Below are 25592 nucleotides of genomic sequence, written 5' to 3'. Positions count from 1 at the left end.
GAGAAAAGTATTGGCAATATTACACGGAAAATCCATATACCTAGGAAATACACATACATGTTTAAGATACGTGTAAGTATATATGTATAAATAAATCTACACAGAAAATTCACAGGTAATATTAATGTTCTTTTTTCTAAACTACGAATAGGTAAACACATATGTTCATTGTATGATTTTAGATATATTTAATAAATATTCATTTGATTTTATTCAATATTTAAGAACAATTCTAAGGGATTCTAAAATATCATATTTGAATATACTTTAGTAGTATTGGTAGTAATAGTCATAGTAATATGAGTTTCTACCGATTATTATGTGATTACCAGGTACAATGCCTCAAATGCACTAGCTAAATCAATTCTGACCACAACCGTCTGAGATGGATATTTTATTATTCACATTTTGTAGATGAGGAAATGAGACTCAGAGAGATTTAGTGACTTGCTCAAGGTCACACAACTTAAAAGTGAAGGATCTGGAGTCCTAAACTCAACTTGTCCCATTGTAAGACTGTGCTCTCAACCACTACAAAAAAAGCCTTCCTTGTTCCTTTCCTTCCATACTACACTAACTCTATAACACTTCCAAAAATGCCTGCTTCTCCAGAGTAGTGAGCTTATTTTGGGGGTTCCCTGAAGAAAGGATTCCTGATTCTCACAAATCCCTACAGTTAGAAACATCTTCTCAATTGTTGATTCTACTGTTGTCTCAGCCCTGCTTCGAGTGGCAAAGTGGCTGAGATGGTACCTTTCAGCTTAGAACTTTTTGGACCCTGTTAAGCTTATTCAAAGTACTTAAACAGCAAGTTTTATCATTTCATGGTGACAGGAAGGTAACGCTGGAGGGACCAGCTGCTCCTCCAAGGGCCTTCAGCTGTCTCCTCTGCTAACTGCCCAACAGGTGGACAGAGCTGACCCTCACGGAGGGAAGGTTTCACTTCCATCAAGTCCTGACTACCCATCAGCTATGTCCTCCACTCCCAGGCTTCAGGGAGTCTACAGTTCTGCTGCAGACAAGCTTGTCACAAACAAACAGATAATACTACATGGCAGTTGCAACAAGTGCCCACTTAATCTTGTTTAGGTTGGTGATGAAATGTTTTAGCCAGGTTGGGAAGAAACCATGGGATCCACTGATTACATCTGGCGCCAACTTTTAATAAAGTATTCTTGGGAATAAGTTTCCCATCGCAAAGAAATACAAATATTTAAAAAGCAAACAAGTCACGGACTGCTCTCAGACCTGCTGCCATATGCTTTGCTTTTTTGAGCTTACGGCTTAACATTAAAATAACAGCCTTGCATTCCTCAAATATCTCTACTGCTGTTCCTTACTTCCACTACTTGAAAAGGCTGTCAGCTGCTGTCACTTGGAGGTATTACCATATTAGCCACCACTGTTTACTGCTTACCATGTGGTATGGTTATTAGCTTAATAAGCCTCCTCTTGGATGACACCCTAGGCTATGGAAGAAGGAACCATACCCTGAGGTCCAATGCCTAATGAAAGAGCATGTGTGTGTGTGTGTGTGTGTGTGTGTGTGTGTGTGTGAGAGAGAGAGAGAGAGAGACAGGGAATGATGCTTTATAAATATTGATGAGAGACACTGAATTCAATTGCATCAGGTTGTACTTTATCGATGGTTAAATGATCGAATATTTTTTAAAGTGCTTTAACCATTTTAAGGTTCCATGGGATAAACAGCTTGGGGTGAAATCCAGAAATATAGTTGGTGTACAAAAGAGCAAGTTTGAGATCTGCAAGAAGTAAAACACTACAGCAAAGCTCTTTAATTCACTCTGCATAAATAGCTGAGCCTACAAAAGAAATCTCTAGTCAGAGGTTTCCTGGATTTTAACAAGAATTCTCTCGATGGGAAGAAGTGCCCTTTTCACTTGAAGACAAAGAAATGTTTGTAATGGAAATGTGTGAACCAATTTTCCAAGGAGAGCTGCTGAAAAGCGCTGATTAAAAACACAGTGAGGTGATGAGGCAGTGAAATAAAGCCAGAGCTGACCCACTTAAAGTTTGTGGCTGCACTTCCTTCTCAAAGTGAAGAGAGCAACCCTGGGCCACCTTCTACATTCTTTCCCTCCTCCCCAACCCCAAGCAGTCCCTGCCCCCTTTACTGACCCTGCAACTCTGTAGACAGTCAGAACCTTCCAGCGTGCAGGAATGTTTACTATTTCTGGCCATTGTGTACTGGTTACTAAGCTACTGCCACTGAGGATGAAATGGTAACCCAGTAGCCCAAAAGACAAAGTCCTTCTCAACAAAGCCTAACCAACAGGCAATGGATTACAGTGATTCAGAGGAAAGATAAGAAGGTAGGTGGATGATTCTAGCATATGAAAGTTTACATTGATAGTTCTTACGTTATGTATAATATTGATTGTTTAAGAACTTCCATTTCCTAGAGAATAAAACTAAGACACAGAGAGGGAAGGTATCTTAATCAAAGTCGCCTAAAATAGGAGAATCGCCGAGAGCTAGTGGAAGCCCTCAGTAACTCAGGACAAACAAGCTATAGAGCCCGGTTTCCCAGGTTTCAGCCATTGGAGTTTAACATCACTTCTGCCATATCCAAGTATATCTGTGTTAGTATTTACTTAATATTTTTCTTTAAATTGACTTGGAAAATTCTTAATAGCCCCCTGAGCAATAATTTTCATCAAATCACTACATTCTAATGTACATTTAAGAATGTGTGTATCTAGGCCGGGCACAGTGGCTCGTGCCTGTAATCCCAGCACTTTGGGGGACCAAGGAGGGCAGATCATGAGGTCAGGAGTTCAAGGCCAGCCTGACCAACATGGTGAAACCCCGTCTCTACTAAAAATACAAAAAATTAGCCGGGTGTGGTGGCAGGCGCCTGTAGTCCCAGCTACTAGGGAAGCTGAGACAGGAGAATCGCTTGAACCTGGGAGGTGCAGGTTGCAGTGAGCCGAGACCATGCCACTGCACTATAGCCTGGGCAACAGAGCGATATTCCGTCTCAAAAAAAAAAAAAAAAAAAAAAAGGAATGTATAACTATTAAAAATGTTCATCCACAGTCCATCTAAAATTGTCTCATGTGCTCCATGGTACACACTGGGAAAGAGTGGATAAAGTATTTTAAATAAATAAGGATGACCTGATGTTAGGATGACCTAACAGCCAAAGTTTTTTGTTTTTTTGCTTTGTTTTGTTTTTTTGAGATGGAATCTCACTGTGTCACCCAGGCTGGAATGCAGTGCAGGGGTACAATCTCAGCTGACTGCAACCTCTGCCTCCCAGGTTCAAGCAATTCTCCTGCCTCAGCCTCCCGAGGAGCTGGGATTACAGGCGCCCGCCACCACACCCAGCTAATTTTTATATTTTCAGTAGAAACAGGGCTTCACCATATTGTCCAGGCTGGTCTCAAACTCCTGACCTCAGGTGATCCACCCACCTCGGCCTCCCAAAGTGCTGGGATTATAGATGTGAGCCACAGCGCCCAGCCCTAAGTTTGTTTTTAGTATTAGGAAAAAATAACAGTAAAGGGGATTTTATATTATTGACAGCCAGGGTGTCCGTGAGGGACTTAGACAGATTGGAGAGAAGGCGGGGAATAAGTAAATTTAATAACTTCTGAGTAAGGGAAAACCAAAGCCCAGGATCACTTACATGAAATTTTCTGGGTATTCGCTCAGGGCCATGTCGATGATGTTCAGAGCGTCATGGTAATGCTTCTGTGCTGACAGCAGGAGGGCAAGGAGGTGCAGGGAGTTGGCATCGTCACCTTGAAGCTGAAGAGCTTGGCGGACATACCCCAGAGCCTCTGGGATCTAGTTTAAAACAAAACCAAAAAAGGTTTTACACACACACGCGTGCGCATGCACACACACACACACACACGTGCGCGCGAAAGAAGCCATCTTTTCAATGTCTGATTCTCTTCAAATATCGAGTTGTTTCACGTTGTGCCTCATTCACATTTTAAGCCAAATCTTTATGGCAGCCCCAGGATATTAACCACAAACATGAAAGCAGAAGCCACCTTCGAGACATTCTGACTGACAGTGATACAGGAGACCCTGTTTCTCTACATAGCTGCCAATACTGCTCCAAGTCTTTCCCTTCTCCCTGAGTAAACACTTTCTCATTCTTTCCACAAAACTGATCTACTTTTGATTATGCCCAAGATGATTTTGCTTTAAGTGGAGACAAATACAAAATGTCAGAGGTTTTTAGTGGAATTAAACTGCCTTAGCTGAACTGTTCTCATTTTTTCAAGTATTACTGAAATTAAAGTGCTTAATAAGTTATAAAACCTTTAACAGAGCTTTCTGAGTGATTAGAGGCCTGTGATTCTTTTCAGTTTCCTTTGTCTTGGACCTCCATTAGACATCAAGGAAACATGCCAAAAAAGTAAACAACAAAGGCCCCACACCTTTCCAAACTACAACCCAAAATAAGTTGATCTGAGAAACAAATTGCAATGCCACATGCAAAGCAGATGTGTCCAAATTCATGTAGGACCAGACACATCCTGAATCTTTAAATGCAACAGCTGTTCAAGACTTTCTTCAAAATCATCCAAGCACAAGGGTTGATAAAATGCACACAAAATGGGTATTTGACACCCTGGATTCCATGCAGGTTTGGCAGTAACCAGGGAGAATTAGAACCCGAAGCTGGATTTCGAAATAGAGCTCTGGACTGAAGCATTCTTGCACAACCATCCCACAGACGCCTTCAGGTCTTGCTCCAACTCCAGTCCTCTGTGGGGCCTCTTCTCAGTTCTCCTGCTTTTTCCCAAACCCTCAGTAACCTCCCTCCTTAGTAGAAGGCTATGACTTCTCTTTCCCAAAGCAACTACTTTTCCTCAATGAACTTCTTTTCTTGATGGATTTAGGTTATAACTGCTGGCTGTGGAGGCTTTCTGCTTTGGAACCACAGACTCACAGCTCTCACAGTTGGAAGGGAGACCATTCACCCCAATCCTTCAGTTACAGGGAGGAAGCTGAAGTCCCGGGAGGTGAAATGGCTTGGGCAAGGTCAACCCAGCTATTGAGTGTCTGACAAGGGAGTGATTCCTGTCCATCCTCTCCTCCTGGTCCAACCCCCCTCCCCTGGGGAAGCAGGGAAACACTCCCTCAACGCTCTGGTGTTCTGACACTACATGCCCACAAAGGCTGCTGCCACAGCCACAAGGCTCCATTTACTCATCCTTCCCCAGGTGACAACCTACTATGTGAACAGCACTCAACCTGGTATTGATGGGTGGGTCAAAAGGCACAGCATAGGCATGATGTTGATTTGTAGGGATGACCAGAGCAACCAGGGACAAACTGATAACAGGGATCAAAATGATGTCTTTAAGGGATAGCTGCCTTGAAGGAATTCAAAGCTGGTTCCTTCATTTAGCAAATATTCCCGAGTGCTGAACACGTCAGGTGGCATTCCAAGTGCCAGGGTAAAGCAATGACAATGACGGGCATGGGTTCCTGGAACCTACAGTCCAGTGAGAAAGATAGATACTGAACAAGAAAGCTGGGCAAAAGGAAGAAGTGCAGGCTGCTACAGGAGCAAGGCTTCACGGAGGAGGTGAGAGAAGCTGTCGGCGTAGGGGAGAGATCAGATGGTCAATCAATGCCCACACCTGCCGCAGAAGCCCAGCTGTGAGCCACAGTCAGGTGACAGGACCTTTAGAGGGGAGGTATCTTGGTTTCCTCAGTCCCTAGGTTGCCAATGGAAGCCACTTCTCAATGCCATTCCCAAGCAACCAGGAAGACAGGTGCATACCTCAGCCCAGGCCTGCCAGGGGAATGGCATGTCTGGAGAGCTGACCTTTGAATCACCCTCCCAGTCAGCACTCAGGAATGTGCTGGGGTTGCCACCAGTGTCTTGCACCTGGTGGGTGGGCAGGCATGTGGCCAACATCCCCAGAACAGCTGGGAGGGGATAGGAGGGTTTTGGGAATGGCAGAGGCAGCATCTAAAAGATGCCTTTGGGAAGATGAAGGCCGGCAAAACTTGCCCCTCCCACAGGGAGATAGTGTTAAGTCCCCTTTTTCGAGTAGCCACAGTGTGTAACTGTTCATGTTTTCCACGATTGTAAAGGACCTAGTTCTTTTGTCTCTGCCTGCTGGCATCTTCCTGCCAATCAATGATACCCTTATGACAACCAGACCCCAATCAGTGGCTAAATCCCCACCATGCAGCTCAGCACTGCGTTCTGCTACCTGGTTCCTGTTGGCAAGAGACAAAGGCTCTTTGATGACTCCCGGGTTCAGGGTATATGCCATGTGCTGCTCCCCAGGTTGCCATCTGACCCTAGCTTGGGCCCTCCAGCTGTGTGGATTTAATGTCCAATAGCAGAGCATGGAACTCCTGTGTCTTCATAGCTGATGCTCAAACCAACCAAAACACCAGGCTCTTTGCTGAAACCTCTGAAGGGTTCCTGGCTCCACGTCAGCCTCAAGGGAATAAAGGAAGATCACCTACCACTTCAAACCGAAGAGCTGAAGGAGTTGTGTCAAGATACAGAGTGCAGCAAGTATAGGAAACATTGGAGAAACTGACCTGTCTGGAGATGGCAAGCTGCAGAGCCAGGTAGAAAGCTGCTTGGTGATCTGTGGGTGACAGGCTGTGGGCCCTGAAAAAGTATTTATGGCTATTAGTACATGGGAGAGGAGGCCATTTTTACTTTCCCTATCAAGCAAGTCTTCTCCACATTTGCATTCTTATACTAAGGCCCCATATTTATTTAACTATGTAATGCTTCATTTAAACTCTTCTTCTTTGTCCACCTACACATGTAAACAGTTTCCCTCTTACCACTGCATAAAGGTACAGAACAGGAGTGCGTTTCTGTGTTTTGTCTAGCATCTAAAATGGCAGCCGAAGCTTGTCAGCTTTGTGGAGGGCCTCGAGGTGAAGAATCCATAGGCCCTGTGGTCTGTTCTCCCCAGCAGATGGGTCTCTGTGTCATGCTGGGACACAGTGAAGCCATGTGTGCACTTGGCAAGGCGATGGCTGCTTTGGTTAAGTTTGGCTTGGCCTTCCTTAATGCTACTTTATCCAAATTTCTAGATTTCAGAGAAACCATATGAAAATCAAAGACCCAGCTTTGCTTATAAAATGAGGTTTTGGTTTTTGGTGAAAAAAGGGAAGAGAAAGACACTCATTCAGTCTTTTGAAGCTTCTACAAAATTCCATGCCGTTCACTGATTTATTCCAGATACCTGTGATGTGTAAGAGTGTGGTGAGACACTAGGCTGAGTTTTAAGAACTGGCCTTTGACGTCAGATGGAAAGGGACCATACTGGCCTCCTAGCTGATTGCAAACGTGCTCTTCTCTGCTTCTATGTGGAAGTCATTTGTATTTCAGCATAAGCAACTCAAAATGTGACTACGTACAAGACATAATTCTGTGTTTAACAGTATGCTGGGAAGAGAAAAACAAACTTCTACTTTCTTTAAAAGGCACCATGGAGCAGACTAATTAGGTGGGACCCAGATAGTAAACAAAACTTCATGCTGTTCTGTCAACATTCTGTGATTAAAGGAGGATCTTCTACCAGCAGAAAACAAATTCGAGATAAAAAAGAAAACCAAATCATTATGGATTCAACTGTGGCAAACAGGCCAAAGATGGCTTTCTACAATAATAAGGCCTTTTAATTGGATTGTCTGCTGCAGGGAAGGGAGCTAACAAGCCTCCCAGGTGTTTGCCATCCAGAAAATATGCTAAGTTCACTAATTTAGGGCATTGTTTATGCAAATGTAGTAGCTCATGTGCAGGTCCAGGGTGAGGCAAAGCTGATCTCTGTCCTTATATTAATCTTAAGAGCAAAGCACCTAGACTTCCATTCCAGGGGAATCTTCACTTGGCCTCAAGACATAGCCTTAGGACTTTTCTTAGCTTAGTTGAAGAGGCTGAAGCTGATATTGCCTGTGTTATCCTTTTACATGCCTTATTTCTCTTTTTTTTCTTTTCCTTTTTTTTTTTTTTTTGAGACAGGATCTTACTCTATCACCCAGGCTGGAGTGCAGTGGCATGATCACTGCTCATTGCAGCCTCAACTTCCCAGGGCCCAAGCGATCCTCCCATCTCAGCCTCCCAAGGCGCTGGGACCACAGGCGCACTCCCCATGCCCAGCTAATTTATAGAATTTTTTTGTAGACCCGGGGTTTCAATATGCTATCCAGGCTAGTCTGGAACTACTAGGCTCAAGTGATCCTCCCACTTTGGCATCCCAAAACGCTGGGATTACAGGCACGAGCCACCACACCCAGCTACTAAATGTCTTATTTCTAAGGTCCACTTAGTATATAGCAGCTTTTATAATTTTACAAATATTGACTTTCCATGAATTTGTACATCAAAGAATATTTTTCTTTGGTGTTTATAAAAGTGAGATTGAAAAATCATGGTTTCTTTCATAATTATTCAGGAAAAAGAATACACAATTATGAAGAAACTTTTTAGATTTATCTTCTTTCACAAATAATAAAGTTTACACAACCCTCAAAAAGAACTTCTTAGAGTTATAATTTTCTCAGTTCAATTCATATTCTTCACGAATAAATCAAGTCATGGTTGCCTCTATGCAATACCAACCAACTGAAGAGCTGGCAATGATCTGTTGAGTTGAGGGTGTGTATAAAGATAGTTCTGGCTAAAGGCCCCGTGCTGGCCTCATCAAATGACTTTTCTCTGTTAACCACAGCACCGTGAAAGGAACAAACCAGAAGTGCTGGAGATTTTGGTATTTCTGGAGTGGATTAGGGCAACATCTGAAGGATTTCCAACTTGGCTAATGATGCATATTCAACTGCCAAATTTCTAATGAGGCACAACTGAAACATACACATTTTAAAAACCTTATTTCTACAATTTGGCTAATGAATTCAACTGACCACTTTACCCTCTGAAGGAAAAAAGGAAATAAGGAAAATGCCAAACAAAACAAGAAAAAGCTCCCTGTGTTGATCTCAAGTAGATGCTAAAATACTTGCTTCCTGTGGAGCAACTTCAGCAGCTAAGCTTCCTGTGGGAAAGCCCCTTTGGTATGCCACAGGCAACTCACAGGACAGAAATCCTCAGGCCAGGCAGATGAGAGTGAGGACATTAGCGATCAGAAAAACTGCAAGCCTTCTGAACTCTGTAAATGAATCTAAAGCAGCCTCATAAACTCCGTGCCCGTATACTGAACACCTGGCTAGACTGCTCAGAAATACCTAAAAGACCTAAAAATGTCACCACAGGGATGCTCACAAAATGCTTCCCTTATCAGAGCACCTCCACATAATTAATTCAGTTTCTCTCCCATGAAGAAGAGCCCACTCATCCTTTTATCCACTTACCCACCTATCCACCCATCCAACCACCCACCCATCCATCTATCCATCCATCCACCATCCAACCATCCACCCACCCACCCATCCATCCACCATCCATTCATCCATCCATCCACACTATGCAATATCTATAATGTGATGCCAGGCCCTATGCTAACTTCTGGGGAGCATGGAGATGAATCATGCTGTGCCTTTCCTTGATGAGCTCCCACCTCTGCCCCAGAGGGAGAGACCCAGAATGACCATCATTACAGTGCAGTGGGAGCAGTGCCCAGAGATAGGCATGCTGGGCTGCTACTGGAAAGCATCGCATGGGCTTCCCAGATCACCTGGCTAGAACCCAAGGATGTTGTGGCATCTACCCCAGGGCTCTCCTAGATTCCATTTCCAACATTCTCTAGAGCTGAACCAAGAATATAGAGAAGGCTGATCAATGTTGACCCTAGTCCATAAGGCACATATCTTGTAACGATAATAACTACAATTTGTGAAGTTATCAACTATTAAGCTTCTTGTCCAAGAACAGCCAGCAAATGAGAGAAAGCCAGAACCTTGCTGCCTTGTTTAGCCAATTCTCCTTGAATTTCCCTTCAGTCCTGATTACAGGGGCCATGGGATTCGTGCATTAAGGTTTTTAAAAAGTGCAAACCCTGGTTAAATCTATTGTTCAGGAATCTCTTGTTAGTAACACACACAGGGTGACCAACTTGTCCTGGTTTGTCCAGGATGTTCCTGATTTTAGCACTGAAAGTCCCATATTCTGGGAAACCGCTCAGTCCTCAAGAGATTGGGATGGCTGATCACCCTATATGCACACATCATACCACACTTAAACTCAAGCTAGGAGAGAAAGGGGAAAACGAAGCAAGATTGTGTACCCTATGCCACAATGAGTGACAAACACAAACACCACCATGCCACCCCTGCCTCCTGGAGCACCAGGCTTTATGCATACTGTGGGCCATGCAATGAAAGGTGCTCTCAACTGTTTTCAGGATGGCTTTTCTCGGTAGGATGTGAGAGCCTGCAGAAGCAGCAGCTCAGATCAATTCAGCATCTTCAGAAGCTTTGCAAACAATATTATGTTCTTCTTCACTATACTTTTGTACAGGGCAAATGAATTGGTTCAGCTGCTTGGGTTGAGCTTATGAGTGTAGGAACAGCTGAGGGTCTCACATTCAGATGCAGCCACCCAACCTGGATGTCTTCAAAAATCACCTCTTTGGATCCACTACAGAACAAATATTTCTGAATTCTGGTTCCAGTCATAATTAAGAGTTAACTTTCTTGTGCTATATCTGCAGCCCCATCCCTTCTTGAACTGTGTTTTCTTTTTAAACAAAAAATGCAAAACATTAGTACAAACAGAATTGTGGGGAGAATATTTAAAATACATAGTAGAGAAAGTAATTCTCATCAAAGTAGTTTTAAATTATCCATTTACATTTAAGAAGTAATACAAATCATTTTCATTTACTTAAAATCTTTCCCTTAAAGATTTTTGTTAGGATTGCAATTCACTAGATAGTCCTAGTTAATGTGTACTTGAAATAAAATGAAAAACATTCCTTTGAAAAACATTCTACATTTCACACAAATTCTAATTTAGGTTAGCCTTCTGCAATATCATCAGTTAGGTTAGTGGGATTTTATTACTCTTTATTCCCATATGAACTAATATTTTAAAAATCTCTTTGAATTTAAACTTAAGCAAAAGATGAACAAAAAAGAATTCAGGCCAATGGAGCAGCTGTTATATAACATGAAGTTATACTGGCAGCTCAAGGCAGACCACCACTGTGGCTGTTTTTAGAGAGCCAGTAAGATGTGCTGATTTAAGAAAAGTGAAACAGATGTAATGACCACTTTCTTAAGCATCCATGTGTGGGTTTTACAAACTAGGACTGGAGAATTTAAAACTCCAAATCATTTGAAATGGAAATGCTTTCCACACTCCGTGCTGAAGAACATCAACAAAAGCTTAGCACAGAGACAGGAGATCTGTTTGCAGATGTCAGTTGGTACTTTTTGTCAATACCCAGACTGGGGCTGGCAACCTGAAGCAGCTACCGGCAAGCCTGCTAGGAAACAGAAATGAGACGGCAGAGTTTCAGACTCACTGAAACCAGTGATCATGATTTCATGGAAAAAGGCACATGGACATCATGATAAATAGGTAGGCAGCCCCAGTTCTAAGGAAAGAGTCTAACAAAGCTTGTCAGGTATTGGGAAGGCCTCATGAAATATTCGCAACTAAGTTTCTAATACAATTCCAAGAAATCAGTGTAACTCAGATACATTTAAAGTGACAGGATCAATACCAATGCTAGATTTCACATCATGGGGCTATACTTCCAGACGACTTCATTTTTGTGATTATAGCTGTAATAAGAATAAAATGAGGGTGGTGTAGTATGGTGGGGCAGGAGAAACTGGGTTAGAGTCAGGAGACACTGACTTCAACAGCTGCAGGACCAGCAGCTCCTGTAACTCCTGCGCCTCAGTCCCTGACCTGCAAGGGACATATTGCCTGTCCGTCTTCCTCATTTGTGTGTGGTGAGCAACAAATTAAATAAGGGATGTGAAGGCATGCTGTGGCGCTCGAGCATTTTATAATTGCAAGGCCTTCTCCTAATTTCCTGAGAGGCACAATGACAGAGAGAAGCACAAGGTGTTACGGAACAAGGTGGGGGTGGGGAGTTTGGGACTGACTGTCTTCACTCAGTATTTCAGAGACTTCCTGAAATCGGCCTTCTCATTCCTTAATACAAAAACCTGCAGCTTGACATGTTTAAAAAAGAAAAAACAAAGCTAGAAAAGAATAATCTCTTCTCTAGATGATGACAAATGTCTTTAATAAAGGACTCATCTCCCTTGGCATACAAAGTATCTATCTTTTTCGAGCTGAAATCACTTTATTAGGAATGAATAAAATGTGCCCAAATGGATAAACAGATTAAGAGTGCAGATTGACACAGCAACAACTGATGTAGCAGGGTTTGCATGCTGTGTGTTCGGTGCTCAGGACGAAAGACTCTCAGGGGTAAAACAGTGTTTACATAATCTTTATAAATATCTCTTCTTTTTATACTCATCATACTTTGGTGTCATTATGTACAGCCGAGTGAAAAGATGAACTCCCACTCACCTCTGAAATGCAAGAAGCGCCTTTCTCTGTAGGACCTCCTGCATCCCTCGCAAAGAAGCTAAGAAAAGGGTTCAATTAGTCAGTGGCATGGGAGATCAGGGAGTTTTTGACAAATACAAAACCCATCACAAAACCTGTACATTCAACTGGATTAAAAGCAACAATGTCTGAGTGCCTGTGTGCCCAGTCCTGCACCAGGCCCTGGAGAAGACAGGAAACAGAGCCCAGCCCTACCCCCAAGGTGCCTGCACTCATTGGGTGTGACTGTGGAACAATGCCAAGGGGACAGTGTGAGTTGTGTGGTCACTCTTGGTACTCCCAGACATATGGGGGCCATTTGCAAAAGACCAGTTGGGAACTCCAGAAGGAGCATGACTGCCCTCTCAAGTGTAGGCATGTAACTCAGGGGAATGACAAGCTCTATGAGGATGGGGTGGGAGGGATGCAAGTGCCGGCAGTGTTGATTTTGACAGCCTTGCCTTCAGAGTTCCTTCTGCCACTGAGAAGCTGCAGTCCTGGGTCACCGACAGTAGCTTGCTGCCTTGAAAGGCCAGCTTGGTTCACACTGGGCAATGGCCAGGACCTTTAACACCTTCATGTGAACACAAAGGATAGAGTAGGCAAACCCAATACTGATTATGGAAAATTAGCTCAAAAGCGTGAGGCCACCTAGCTGTGAGTCAACACTTCCCCTGTGCAAAGCACGTGAGAAATGGCCCCTTAAACCTGGCTAGGAATGAAAAAGGTACTTTTTACTAGGGCAAGAGAAAAAGTCCTGGAGGAAACTGTTTATGGCTGGAACTGCAAGAGGCCGTTACCTAACGCCTCCAACATGGCACCTCCCAGCCTGGCATTAGACTGAGAGCAGTGAAAGGCTGCCAGGGGGTCAATGTGGCTGGAGACCATGGCTAACTTAGAACAGCAGTGACACAGCTAGAGAGAACCTCAGAAAGGACCCAACTGAGCCAAGAATGGAAGAGGAAGCCCCACAGGGTCAAGCGACTCTCCCAAAGTTGCAGGAATAATGAGGGGTAGAGTCTGAAGAATTTACATGGGTTAATATGTGGCATTAAATTTGCCCCTCACTCAAAGTCTACTATATCAAAAGCTATTGCCAATGTATCATGTGTATATGGAAAATTAGCAAGTAATCCATATTGAAAAGTAATTAATATGCACAACTTCCCTAGGACCTTTGATATTTTAGGGCAGAGAAAAGAATTTGGAGTAATTTGTAAAATAAATTACAACAAAACCATAAAGAAAAAAAAGAAGTATTATAAAAGCCAGGATAGTATTTCCTCGTAAGGGAGAGAAGGGAGTTTGTGATTGGGAGGGGCACACAGAGGGCTCCCCAGGGGGCTGGCAAGGTTCTAGCTCCTCAGCAGGGTAATGGCTACAGGATATTTTGCCTTATACTAATTCAAATTCATTAAATTATCCATTTGTTTCTGGGATTTTTGTTTTGCATTTGTGTTATATTTAACAACAACATGATAAAAGAATAGTAACAGTTCAGGAAAAGTTTGTTAAATGTTCTGCAAATATCACTGAAAACTTAAGTATACAAGACTTTTTCTTAGCTAGAATCCCATCCATCAGAACTGTAAGCACGTCCAAAATCACTGCGCCCAAGACCCCTAGGTGTCTTGTGAGCTGCTGCACTGCACATGTACGTATCTACAAATTAAAATGTGCAAATGGAGAAGGGGCATTTCCTGACCAGTCAAGGGAAGCTTACTGGAAGTGTCTGGCCCTGACTCTTCCACATTCCTGTACTTAAGATCCAGCATCCCTTCACACAGGACAGCCCAGACCAAGTGGTGGGACAGGGGCAGGTGCAAGGCTGGTGGGTGAATCATCCCTCAAAGCCCAGCGAGATGCCCAGTGCGCCACCAGCATAATGTACCTGATAATGGGGCCTGGGAGCCCTGGCACAAGGCCTTCCTCCCTGCCCTCCCATTCTCCCATCAGACCAAGCAAAGAGGACAGCAGCACCAGGGGCCCAATCGGACGGCACACCAGAATGCCCCAGCTTCTGCACCCTCCTGAGACAGAAGGGGACTGTGGGAATCCTGCAGTGTAGACTTAGGCAGTCCAGCCCTGCAGCTCAGCAGCTCTGGGGGGTGGGACGTCTCTCACCGTCAGTGGCCTGCAGACTGTACGTGAGCCCCAGAGCTAAGTAGCCTTTGGCCTTGAACTCTGACGTTTTCTCTCCCACATCAACGACAGTTTTGGCAAACTTTTCAGCCTCTTCCAACTGAAAAATGAGACAAGTTTAAAACAACAACAACCTGCAGAATTTCTAACATGAGTTCCCATAAGCATCTGCTGCCAAAATTGGATTTCTGATGAGTCACTTTGAAAATGACTCTCAAATCTCCCAGTCCCACTCTGGTGATTCTGTTTTCTTTCTTGAGCCTCTCTAACAGTTCGCAGGATTCCTACCTTGCTTTTTCTCCATAAAGTTTTCCTTACTGCTTATTTGCCTTCTTTTCCAAAGTTGCTTTCATATTTGGTGGGGGACTATCTTTTTCATCTTTATTTTTTACTGACTGGTTCTATAATGAAGTTGTGCTAGGTATTCAGAAGTTGAACTGAATATATTTGTAAAGAATAAAGTTCTTGAAATATTTCATGTTTGAGCCTTTCTTCCCACCCCTCCCCCCCACCCACCCCAGGATATAAAGAATCCATTTAGGCTTGGATTCTCTTTGCCATGAGCTGTTACAAATTTCAAAACTCCATCCACTTATTTTACAAACCACAACACATGTACCTCGTGCCAACAGATTCCAATGAGAAAATGTGCACCTGTAAACTACACCCACAATAAGACCTGGTGCACAATTCATTAGAGGCAAAAATAGTAAGATTTGTTCCTTCAGAGTATGGCAAATGTTGATGATATTGAAGCTGGGTGATAAGACACTGGAGTTCATATACTCTTGAGTTTTATGGTGTTTGGAAATTTTAATAATAAAAATGCAAGAAAAAAATATACAGAAAAGATTTGTTACTCCTATATATATATATATATATGTATATTTTTAAAGAGGTCTATTTAAGGCATTTCAAGATGTATATGTTACGGTAATAAAGCCAGAGCTGGGAGGAGGGCGGTAGTCACTGCTGGGAACTGGCATGCTCCAAATGCAAAGGTTGTGTCCACTCCTCCGCCTGCCCACTCCTGGAGCCGCCTGCGCCATCCCCTTGCCTGCTCACAGCCCCAAACTGTCAAAACCCACATGACCACACTACGCCTTCACAACTGTGCGTTTCAGGTGAGAGCCTGTGCTTTCAAAACATCTTTTCTACATTTTCCCAAGCAAAATGGAACTAAAGTGGAACACTCTTCACTAGGCTTACTTTTCTCCTGCTGGGTGAGAATATGTGGAAAAAACCAAAGAGCAAGGATATAAGGGTGAACAACCTGAGTCTGTAAGACGCTTCAGTCTTTTTTGAGCAAATCCTTTTTATTGCTAATGTTGACATGAAGTTAAAGAAATTAGAACTCTATCGTATGTGGCAATTATCTATACCACCATCTCGGCAATTAGACTGAGTTTTCTATTTTCTACTCAAATGATGGAATTTTTGAGGTACTAGAATTGTTACAATCAGGCTATTGCCAAATTCAAATTTGAACAACAATATTTGAAGAAAAACACGTATGTGAAGGAAGAGAAACGAAGACAGTTGAATTTAACATATGAGCTGAAATATAGGGTGACTCCTTGCTCTACAGAAGGTGCCAGGCTCCCAGCCTAGGCAACAGAGTGAGACCCTGTCTCTACAAAAAAATTAAAAAATTAGCCAGGTACAGTGGAGCACACCTGTAGTCCCAGCTACTCAGAAGGCTGAGGTGAAAGGATGACTCAAGTCCGAAAGGCTGAGGCTGCAGTGAGCTATAATCATGCACTCCAGCCTGGGTGACAGAGCACGACCCTGTCTCAAAAACAAAAACAAAAGCAAAAACAAACCAGGCTCAGCCAGGGATGCTAATTCAGTGACGTGTCTCTTCTCAGTCCCACATTGCTTGAATAAAGCAAGATGTATGGGAGTATGAATTATAACTCTATCTTATTATCATTATTCCTGAAGAACAATCCCATAGGAAAAAACCCCTGGAGTACCCCAGAGTACTCCTCAGTCCTTGGGGGAGTGGATGAGGCCTGAGGAGGCCAGGGGCCCAGGCCCACGGTCCGTGGCTCTACACAGTCTTGTCTTTGTACAGCTGATGAATCACCCTCGCTTTCTCTCTGTGCCTCGACATGAAAAAAATGGGCAGTCCTGGCCTGGAGTCCTCTGCAGGAGCGGGGAGGGGGGCGCCCCTACTCACCCAGTGCAGGGAGCCCATGCAGAGCTTGGCAGCGAGGAGAGGGATGGTGGCGTCGTCTGGCTTCAGGCGGATACACTCTTTCAGCACCTTCACGGCACGGGCAGACTTGGCAAGAGAAGATTATTTCCGTGAAACTCAAAGTGTTTGACAGAACCGAATACTACAGCCTTCTCAGAGGGGTTTCTGGTCAGGGCGGCCTCCTCGTGGGCTTGTCCAACTTTAAGCCCAAGCAAGCGGGGGCCTGGAGTGCATGAAAACCAGAGCCTGTGGCTTCTGAGTGACTGGGGAGTACACTGGGTTAAAAGCCTGCAGGAATGCTTCCCTGGCGCCACCTGAATTTCATTCCATACTTGTGTAGCTATTGGAAAATTAAGAAAAACGTAAAGATGGTGGAAGTTTGCTCTGATAAAAGGTAAATATCCAATTTAAGGCACAGAATACTAAATTTCTGAATTCACTTAGCTCAAATAATCTTCTATCTCAGGCTTCATTCGCTAAATGGCCCAAATTAGCAAGGAAAAAATAGCTACGACCTCTGTTGAGTGTATACACAGCAAGGAGCGCGCCTCTAGACACCTCTGGCGTAGCATCTCATTCCCCTGATAACACATCTATGGAGCGGGTGTTGTTCTTACTCCATTTTACTGAGGAAACTGAGCTACTCAGTAACTTGCCTGCGTCACTCAGCTGGGAGGGCAGCACCAAGCTTCCCTCCTGCCATTGGACTCCCTCAGTCCACATTTTCACCGAGTATCATGCACTGCCTAATATAACACATTGCTCAAGATAACCAACAGGTTTCCCCTCCAGGAATTGGCTTAACTCTCAGATGAGTGGAGGTGTCTGTGTAAAACATTAGCTCTAGTTTAAGCCGTGTCCATGACACCTGATGAAGTCACAATGACTAGAAAAAGACAAATATTTCAGAATTTTTCTTCTCAGTGATAAGGCCATCTTGGCTCCCCAAACAATTAAATCTGATTGTTCACTGAGAACGGACCACGATAGTTTCCCAGAGTGGTTCGAAACACTTCCACAAAGTCTATCGTTCTGTGCAATTCCATGACATTCATCTCTTTGGCCTTAATAGGATAGGCATAAAAAACGGCCCATCACAAAGAGGACTCACTTTTCCAGCAGCCATCAGGGACAGAGCAAACTGGTACCACAGGTGGAACTCCTCAAAGGCAAACTTCATGGCTCTTTCTAGGCACTGGTTGGGAAAGAAAAACAAATGCAGACATCTGAGAATCACGGGTGCCACAACTGCACAAGTGTGAGCTTGTGTCTATGCACAGTAAGGCAAGTCCCATAAAATCTGCTTCCCTTGAATGCTTAAAACATAATCCACCACGAAACGGCTCCTACGGAGTCCCCACACAGGATGATGCACCACGCTGGTGGCCAGGACAACCCACAATTGACCAAAGCTGTGACAATCCCTGCCCTCAAGTAGCTTTGTATCTGGCACAGGAAAAGAGGCAAATACACCAACAACACAAAGACAAAGCCAAACTCAGGAGTGCCCCCAGGGTGAGAAACAGGACTGTGGTGAAGTGATCCCAGGAATCAGGAATGGCATCAGGGAGAACAGAAACTGAGCTGGGCCTTCCCCAGCCCAGCCCAGCCCCACTATGAGACACCATCAAAGGCAGAAACCACAGCTTCTTTATCTTCTCAGTACTGGTGCACTGCCTGCCATGGTGAGTAATCTACAAACAGACTTCCCTCTCAGTCAGCAAGGAGCCTCTGGTCCCTGCAGAGTGACATGATGACGTTAGAACTTTAGGAAGATCGTGGGGGACTGGGGTGAGTGGGGTGAGGTGGAAGACCTTAACGGAGGCAGGCCAGGAACAAAGTGGATAGAATGGTCCAGGGGTTTCAGAATCAAGAAATGTATCCGAGGTCAAATCAGCAAGGATGGGTCACCTGTGGAACCATGTGGGGACTGGGGAGGCACAGGAGGTGCCCAAAGTTTCTGGCTTGCATACCTGGAGGAAAATCCATACCACAGAAGGCCCTTGTGTATCCACGAGTGTGAGAGAGAGAGAGAGTGTGTGTGTGTGTGTGTGAGTGTGTGTGTGTGTGTGTGAGAGAGAGAGAGAGTGTGTGTGTGTGTTTGAGAGACAGGGAGAGAAGGGGAGTTTTTTTTTTTTTTTTTTTTTTAGGAGAAAGGAAGAATGGGGAAGGAAGCTGTCATGAACGAGTTTGACATGGGAAATACTGAGTTCGAGGCATCATGAGGTAATTTACCAGAGACATTCTGGGACCTCAAGAAAGAGATCTAACAGAAGACAAACATTTGAGAAAAGAGCTGAAGTTACTGGAAGAGATCAGATCAGTCCAGAAGAGTATTCAGAGAGAAAGCAGAGGGGCCAGACCGTGGAAAGGGAGAGAAAAGGGATCTGGAAAGGAGGGCGAAGAAGGGAACTGGGTGGGAGGGCATGCAGCAGTGCCACAACACAGAGAGGGACCTGGGAAGGGGCCAATGGGGCCGGCGGCAACGGAGGCCAAGAAGCCATGGCAATCGATTGGGTGACGAGCTCTGCAAGTGTGGCTTTAGGGGACATGGGAGGAGAACACAGGCCATGGGGACCGATAAGCAAAGAAAAGATGGAGATGAGGCATGAAGGAAGGATGTGTGGGGTGAAGAAAGGCTTTTTATCTATGTGCTTAATTTTTCATAGAGGCAACTCAAGCCTCTCGCTAACATGAGCAGAATGAGCATACAGAGTGAAGAGTCTGGGGAGATAAATTAGGTCCCAGAAGACTAGAGAGAGCCAGGTCCCCAGAACAAATGTATCCCTGCTGAGAGTCCTTCTCTTAGAGAGGCAAGATCCTCCAGATAAGGAGGACAGAATGGCAGGTGCTGTCGGGCCCAGCCAGTTTTCTCTGTAAAGATGGAATGAGGTGGGTGCTGGGAGGAAAAGAAAAGAATAATGGCAGGAGGTTTTAAAAAGAACAGAGGCGGCTGGGCGCAGTGGCTCACACCTGTAATCCCAGCACTAGGGAGGCTGAGACAGGAGGATCACTTGAGGCCAGGAGTTCGAGATCAGCTAAGGCAACATAGCGAGACCTCCGTCTCTACAAAAAAATTAGTAAAAATTAGCTGGGTGTGGTAGTGCACACCTGTAGTCCCAGTTACTCAGGAGGCTGAGGAGGGAGAATAGCTGGAGCCCAGGAGGCCGAGGCTGCAGCGAGCTGTGATCATACCACTACATTCCAGCCTGGGCAACAGAGCAAGACCACCCTGTCTCAAAAAAAAAAAAAAAAAAAAAAGAAAAGAAAAGAATGAAAAAGGAAAACAATGCAAAAAAATAGAAAAGGTTTAAACAACAACAAAAGCCCCCTCCACCAAAGAGGACAGAAAGCTCACAGCAGGGTCAGCTCAGAGACTGGTGCGACCACGCAGTGGAGCCTGCACCACGGTGTTGCCACCTTCTCTCGTGCTGCTAGGTGGCCAGTGCAGGAGCAGAGGAAAATGATGGGATGCTCAGGATTCATGGACAGTCAAGGAAGGAGGGCAAGAAGCTGGGGACCTGGAGACAAGGAGCGGCAGCAAAGGTGATAAATGGGTAAAGGTAAAGTGAGGTGGTGGGAGAGGAGAGAAAAGAATTCTAGAATTTTAAATGGCATATACAGAGGTCACACAGTAAATATCATGCTAGTTGGTTTACTGTGAAAAGCTGTTCTGACAAAAACATATTCTATTTAAAAGCAAAGTACTGAGCATTAATAAGCACCTAGTGCTTGGTGATGACACAGGGTGGGCATCCGAAGACCTTGAGCAAGGTGAACATGGGCAATGTGTTCAGCTCAGGGCTGGCTGCAGGCCTCATCCTACGCCATGGGACATTGGCAGGCGTGGCTGGGCGAGGCCTCCAGGAGAGTCCTTTAAAAGCAGAGCATTCTCTGCCAGCACACACTTTGCCCTCAGCCCTGCCCCTTCAAAGCCGGAAGTAGGGTGGCCAGGCACACTGAGCAGAAACAGAAAGCGCGTGGCCCTGATGTCATGAGGTACTGCAGCTGTTGCTCCAGCCTCTCACAGGCTTCTTGTAGGGGGAACCAAATAAATTCCTCTTTGGCTAAGCCACTGCATGCTGGTTTTGTTAATTACATCTGAATATACTCCTCACTAGTGCGGACACCAAGCAGCAGACCTGGAATCTGAACCTGAACCCAGGGCCCTCTTAGCTGCTTTGCTGTACTGAGGAAGGCGTCACTGTGCCTTTAAGGAGCACAGCGGGGAGGGAGAAATGAAAGCAGCATGCTGAGATCAAGTAGGCAAGACAGGGTGGCGGGAGAGACCTAACCCAGCATGGGCTGGGACTAAGTGGGGGAGGACAAGTGTGATGGAGGATGCTAAGCAGTGAAAAGCCAGCAGTGCCTAGAAACTGACTTGGGGATGGGGATGAGGGATGATGGAGGAGGAGGAGATGAGAATGATCACTGTGGCTGAAATGAGACATGGGAGCCAGTATGTGGAGAGATGGTAGATAATCAAAAATGAGGATTGTTCTAACAGCCCTACTCAACCAATACGTTGCAATAACACCACTAAGTACTTAAATATACTTAGTAAGTACTTAAACACTAAGTACTTAAACATTTATATGTTTAAATGGTTTTTAACCTCCTTTTGCTAAGAGGAATGATAAATATCAACTGTTTTCCTGATCAACAAAAGGAGCTCGGCAGCTGAAACAGTCTGTTCTGAATCAAAAAGCTAGATGCTATAAATAAGTGTGCACCCTTCTTTTCTTGCATACCAAAGGCTAACAGCCTCATTAAACTCTGTGAAGCACATTCACCGGAGGCCTAATTGGTACAGAGCTGCGTTCCAGGTGCTACAGGAAAGAAAAACAGCCCCAGTCCTCAAGAGGAGTAGAATCACGCGATCCTGTGGCTGGCAGATCACTTGGGAAGCATCTAGATGAAGCCCTCAAAGGAGAGGGCCCTTGTCATTCTGGCTGCCTGTTACTTAAAAACTCTTCTGATTTTGGCAGGGGGGAAGAGCTGGCACTCCCAAGAAGAGAAGCGATAGGAATGTGGCACACGCGTGGCACACAGACAGCCAATCACAGGCTCCTGCCAGCCTCCGAATCTGCAGGTAGGGAGACAGGGAAGGGGCCTCTGGACCTCGTTCCAAGCAACCTAAGTGAGCTGGGGCCTCCCAAATTGGGGCAGGGCCCTTGTCTCCCTGAATCTGTTCCAGTCTCTTCTTCAGCCTCTGGTGGAACTGGTGAGCTTAGCAGTGCAGATGGATAAGTTCCTTTTCTGCTTAACAAGTCCGGTTAGTCACCTACAGCCAAGGCCCTGAAGGTATGCCCAATCAAACGCTTCAGGCTCCTCCTGTAACAACCCCTACCTTCCAGCCCCCAACAAGTTGTAGAGCTTCTGCCTGAGAACCCTTCAGAATAGGGAATACACAACCTGAATGGCAGCTAGAAATACAGTATCAAGGTGCACAACAGATTGGGTGTGTGAATTCAGGCAAGCAATTAACCACTGTGTGCCTAGATTCCTCACTGTAAAATGGGAACTATGACAGTAATTAATGCAGAGTTACTAAGATTAAATTAGTTACTACATACAATGCCACAGGAAATAGCTCCTCAGAAACAGGCTAGTGAGTACTAAACAAAGGTTAGCTATTATCCCTTTTTAAAAATTTTAACATTCTTACATTAGGAATGGAAACACAGCAAATTGTATCATACCTATCACTTTACCCAGATTCAATGTATGAAAACTCAAATTTACAATGCATTATATCAGAAATAAATATCTTTACAAAATATTTACAAAACTTTATGAAATGTTTCCTCATTTTAGAAAAGGATTCAATCTGAGACCCTTGAGAATAGGGCACAACTTTACAGAACTGGACCAGAATGTATGCCTATTCTTTATTTAACAAGTGTGGTAACACTCTGTAGCCAGGCACTATTTTAATTACTTTACAAGCATTGCCTCATTGGGTGACCCTAAGGGCCCTGCAAAGTACAAGGCAGGTAGGTCCCTTTATCATCGTCCATTTGCAGGTGAGGAAACTGAGGTGCAGAGTTGTTAAGGGGGTACACAGGCCTCAGAGTTGGTAGTGGGGCCAGATGGGAGTGAAGCGGTCTGGTTCCAGAGACTGAGCTCTTCACCACAACACTACTGCCTCTGGAACTTTAATTATATCGTGTCACTCACACTTCACTTATCAGGCCCACTAATGCTGGAGAAAACAAAGGACAACTAAATAAAAGGCCCCTAAAAAGGCCACATGCTTCTTGAACTGTTTCAGAGACTCAGCAATATTTTTTTTGCTGCTAATGGGGATGCTTGCTTGAGGCTACTAAGGACTGAGACTTTTCCAGCTAGTAGAAGTGTCAATCAACTTTACTTATCCCACGATATCCACCAGCACCACGGCAGCCAGTGGTGCCACGTCTCCGGCCCATCGCAAAGTTCACAATCGACAAAGATTACATGAGTCCTGTGTTTCCTCTACAGGCAGCATCTCTCCCAGTTCCCTCCTAGTTTGGACCTCTTTCTCATAATGATAACAACCCACCTCCCATAACAAGCCATGAGAGTGTCCTAAAGAGAGTTAGGAAATCTGGGTCAATTACAAATTAGCCCTCCACCCCAATTCAGAGGTGTGTGAGCTCTGGCATCACAGCCGATGGCGCTGCCTGCCAGTGGGCTCTTGGCATCTTATGAGATACAGTGACGGCACGCCGGCTTTGGAAAAGCGCCCAGACAGCTTCAGATGCTCCTGAAATGCTGATGCCAGGCATGCTGCCTGGATATATAACATGTCCTCCCCTATGTTTCCGTAAACATGAAGATTACATAAACCCCTAAGCAGCTCAGGTCAACCATACCTCAACTACAAAAGGAGACTCCCTGCCAAAAAAATGCACCCACGGTAAAAAGGAACGTGGGTTGTCACTGGGGGCATTTGCTATCTACAACCCTTGCCACTTAGGCTGTTTTCTCATCCCAGTTGTTTGCCTATCCCTTTTTAAGAATCCTATCATATGTGTATGTGACAGAGTAAAAAACTGCAGTTTTAATGTTGTGGGGAGATGGAGAACATAAAATAAAAGCATTCACATTTTTAATTTTTTTAATATTTATTTATTTTGAGACAGGGTCTTGCTCTGTCACCCAGGCTGGAGTGTAGTAGCACAATCTCAGCTCAGTGCAACCTCCGCCTCCTGGGTTCAAGCGATTCTCCTGCCTCAGCCTCCCGAGTAGCTGGGATTACAGGCGCCCTCCACCAGGCCCGGCTAATTTTTTGTATTTTTAGTAGAGACGGGATTTCACCATGTTGGTCAGGCTGGTCTTGAACTCCTGGCCTCAGGCAATCCGCCCACCTCGGCCTCCCAAAGCGCTGGGATTACAAGCTTGAGCCACCGTACCTAGCTGCATTCACATTTTAATAATGGTTCCAGTGAAAAAGATGCATTGATGAAAATGGACTTTTCAGAAGATGGCAGGTGTTCTGTGCATGGGGGACATATAAGAGAGTGCTTTAATCACTCAAGTCCAGCTCTCAGGGCATGAGGGCAAAAAGAGCAGTCACATGGTAAAGGCACTGGTTCTGGGGCCAGGCTGCCTAGGCTTAATCCAAGCTCCTCACTCCCAGCCATGGGGTTGTAATGGGGGTTAAATGCAGAAATACATGTGAAATGCTCAAAAGAGTGGCCCACAATGAAGGCTATCGATGGGTTGGCTTTTATGAAACAAAGCAAGAGTAGATCTTCAGGGTTCTGAAGGGCAGATGAAGGGGAGAATGAGAACCCCTGGGAATGAGGGTGGGCACGCCAGTGGATGGCAAAGGCAGTGTGAATAGGAGTCTTTGAGTGGCATGAGCTAGATTCTGGCCCCTCCAGCGGAGGGATGGCAATGTGGGCCTAGGAAGCGAAGTGGGGTCAGTCCAGAGCTGCAGATCCCTGAGTCACCCACACAAAACAGCAGGTGACATCTCCAAATCACCTCCCTCACAAGAAAAGAAGATGGATTTGGCAGTGGTATTATTTCTACCAGGAAAGATAGGTCCATTCGCTGTAATCACATGACCGCCACCTCTCTAATCCCAGATAACATTCATTTAATACCATGAATATTTGGTAGAACAATAATTAGACTCTAAATGGCATCCTAATCATTTAAGTGCAAGTCAAAATGTCACTTGCAAAAATGTTTTCTTTTGGTAGCAAGAGCTTATGCCTTTCCAGTCTCTTTTTCCGGCTTTTCATAAATCAGCCATCTTTGAGGGGGCTCCAGGAATGAGAAGCTTTTCTGGCATCAGAAAGGGATTTAGCAATTACCTCCCTAGTACACAAAGCCCAATTACACAAACTGGGTGCGTGGCAGCGACAGCTGTACAGTACCACAAGCACAGCAAAGCCAAAGTCTATTTTTGGAATTCAAGAGTAAGATTCTGCATCCAAATCCCACTGGGGAGGGGGCAGAAATAAAATAATCAGACACGCCTCAAATTTAGCCTGAAGTCTACGTCCAAAATTCATCACTATTAAAAGACAACAAATAGCATAGTGAACTGTCATCATTATTTACCTCATAGACAAGTCAGCCACATCCTAAAAGTTCTTATGACATAGATCCTTCAGTTCATCAGGGAGACTTTCTCTTCCATATCGTGTATACTTCACGAGTCAGTTAATCAAATTCCTTGCAGTTATGTAACTGATTGTTTTTAAACATGATATATACAAAATATTTCACTTCCTTAACTTTTAGCAATAAAAA

General features: G+C 44.6%; 1 protein-coding gene and 1 long non-coding RNA gene across 5 annotated transcripts in view; one reads left to right on the top strand and one right to left on the bottom strand.

The window, feature by feature from the left end:
• TTC7B (tetratricopeptide repeat domain 7B) overlaps positions 1–25592 on the bottom strand; it is a 278705-nt gene that overhangs the window by 101324 nt on the left and 151789 nt on the right. For all 4 annotated transcript variants that reach the window (XM_055288412.2, XM_055288413.2, XM_055288414.2 and 1 more), the window contains 6 exons: positions 17953–18036; positions 16824–16928; positions 14624–14741; positions 12482–12539; positions 6553–6625; positions 3653–3813 (listed from right to left, as the gene is read on the bottom strand). In XM_055288412.2, the coding sequence (XP_055144387.1) occupies positions 3653–3813; positions 6553–6625; positions 12482–12539; positions 14624–14741; positions 16824–16928; positions 17953–18036 (599 nt within the window). The remainder of the gene's footprint in view (positions 1–3652; positions 3814–6552; positions 6626–12481; positions 12540–14623; positions 14742–16823; positions 16929–17952; positions 18037–25592) is intronic.
• On the top strand, positions 269–21690 carry LOC134737294 (uncharacterized). The gene is made up of 3 exons (XR_010122038.1): positions 269–2333; positions 17914–18526; positions 21598–21690. It is a non-coding gene; the product is annotated as an uncharacterized lncRNA (long non-coding RNA).

This window comes from Symphalangus syndactylus, chromosome 8 (assembly GCF_028878055.3).
Source record: "Symphalangus syndactylus isolate Jambi chromosome 8, NHGRI_mSymSyn1-v2.1_pri, whole genome shotgun sequence".
Taxonomy (NCBI): Eukaryota; Metazoa; Chordata; class Mammalia; order Primates; family Hylobatidae; genus Symphalangus; species Symphalangus syndactylus.
This window is presented reverse-complemented; position numbering and strand designations above follow the sequence as displayed.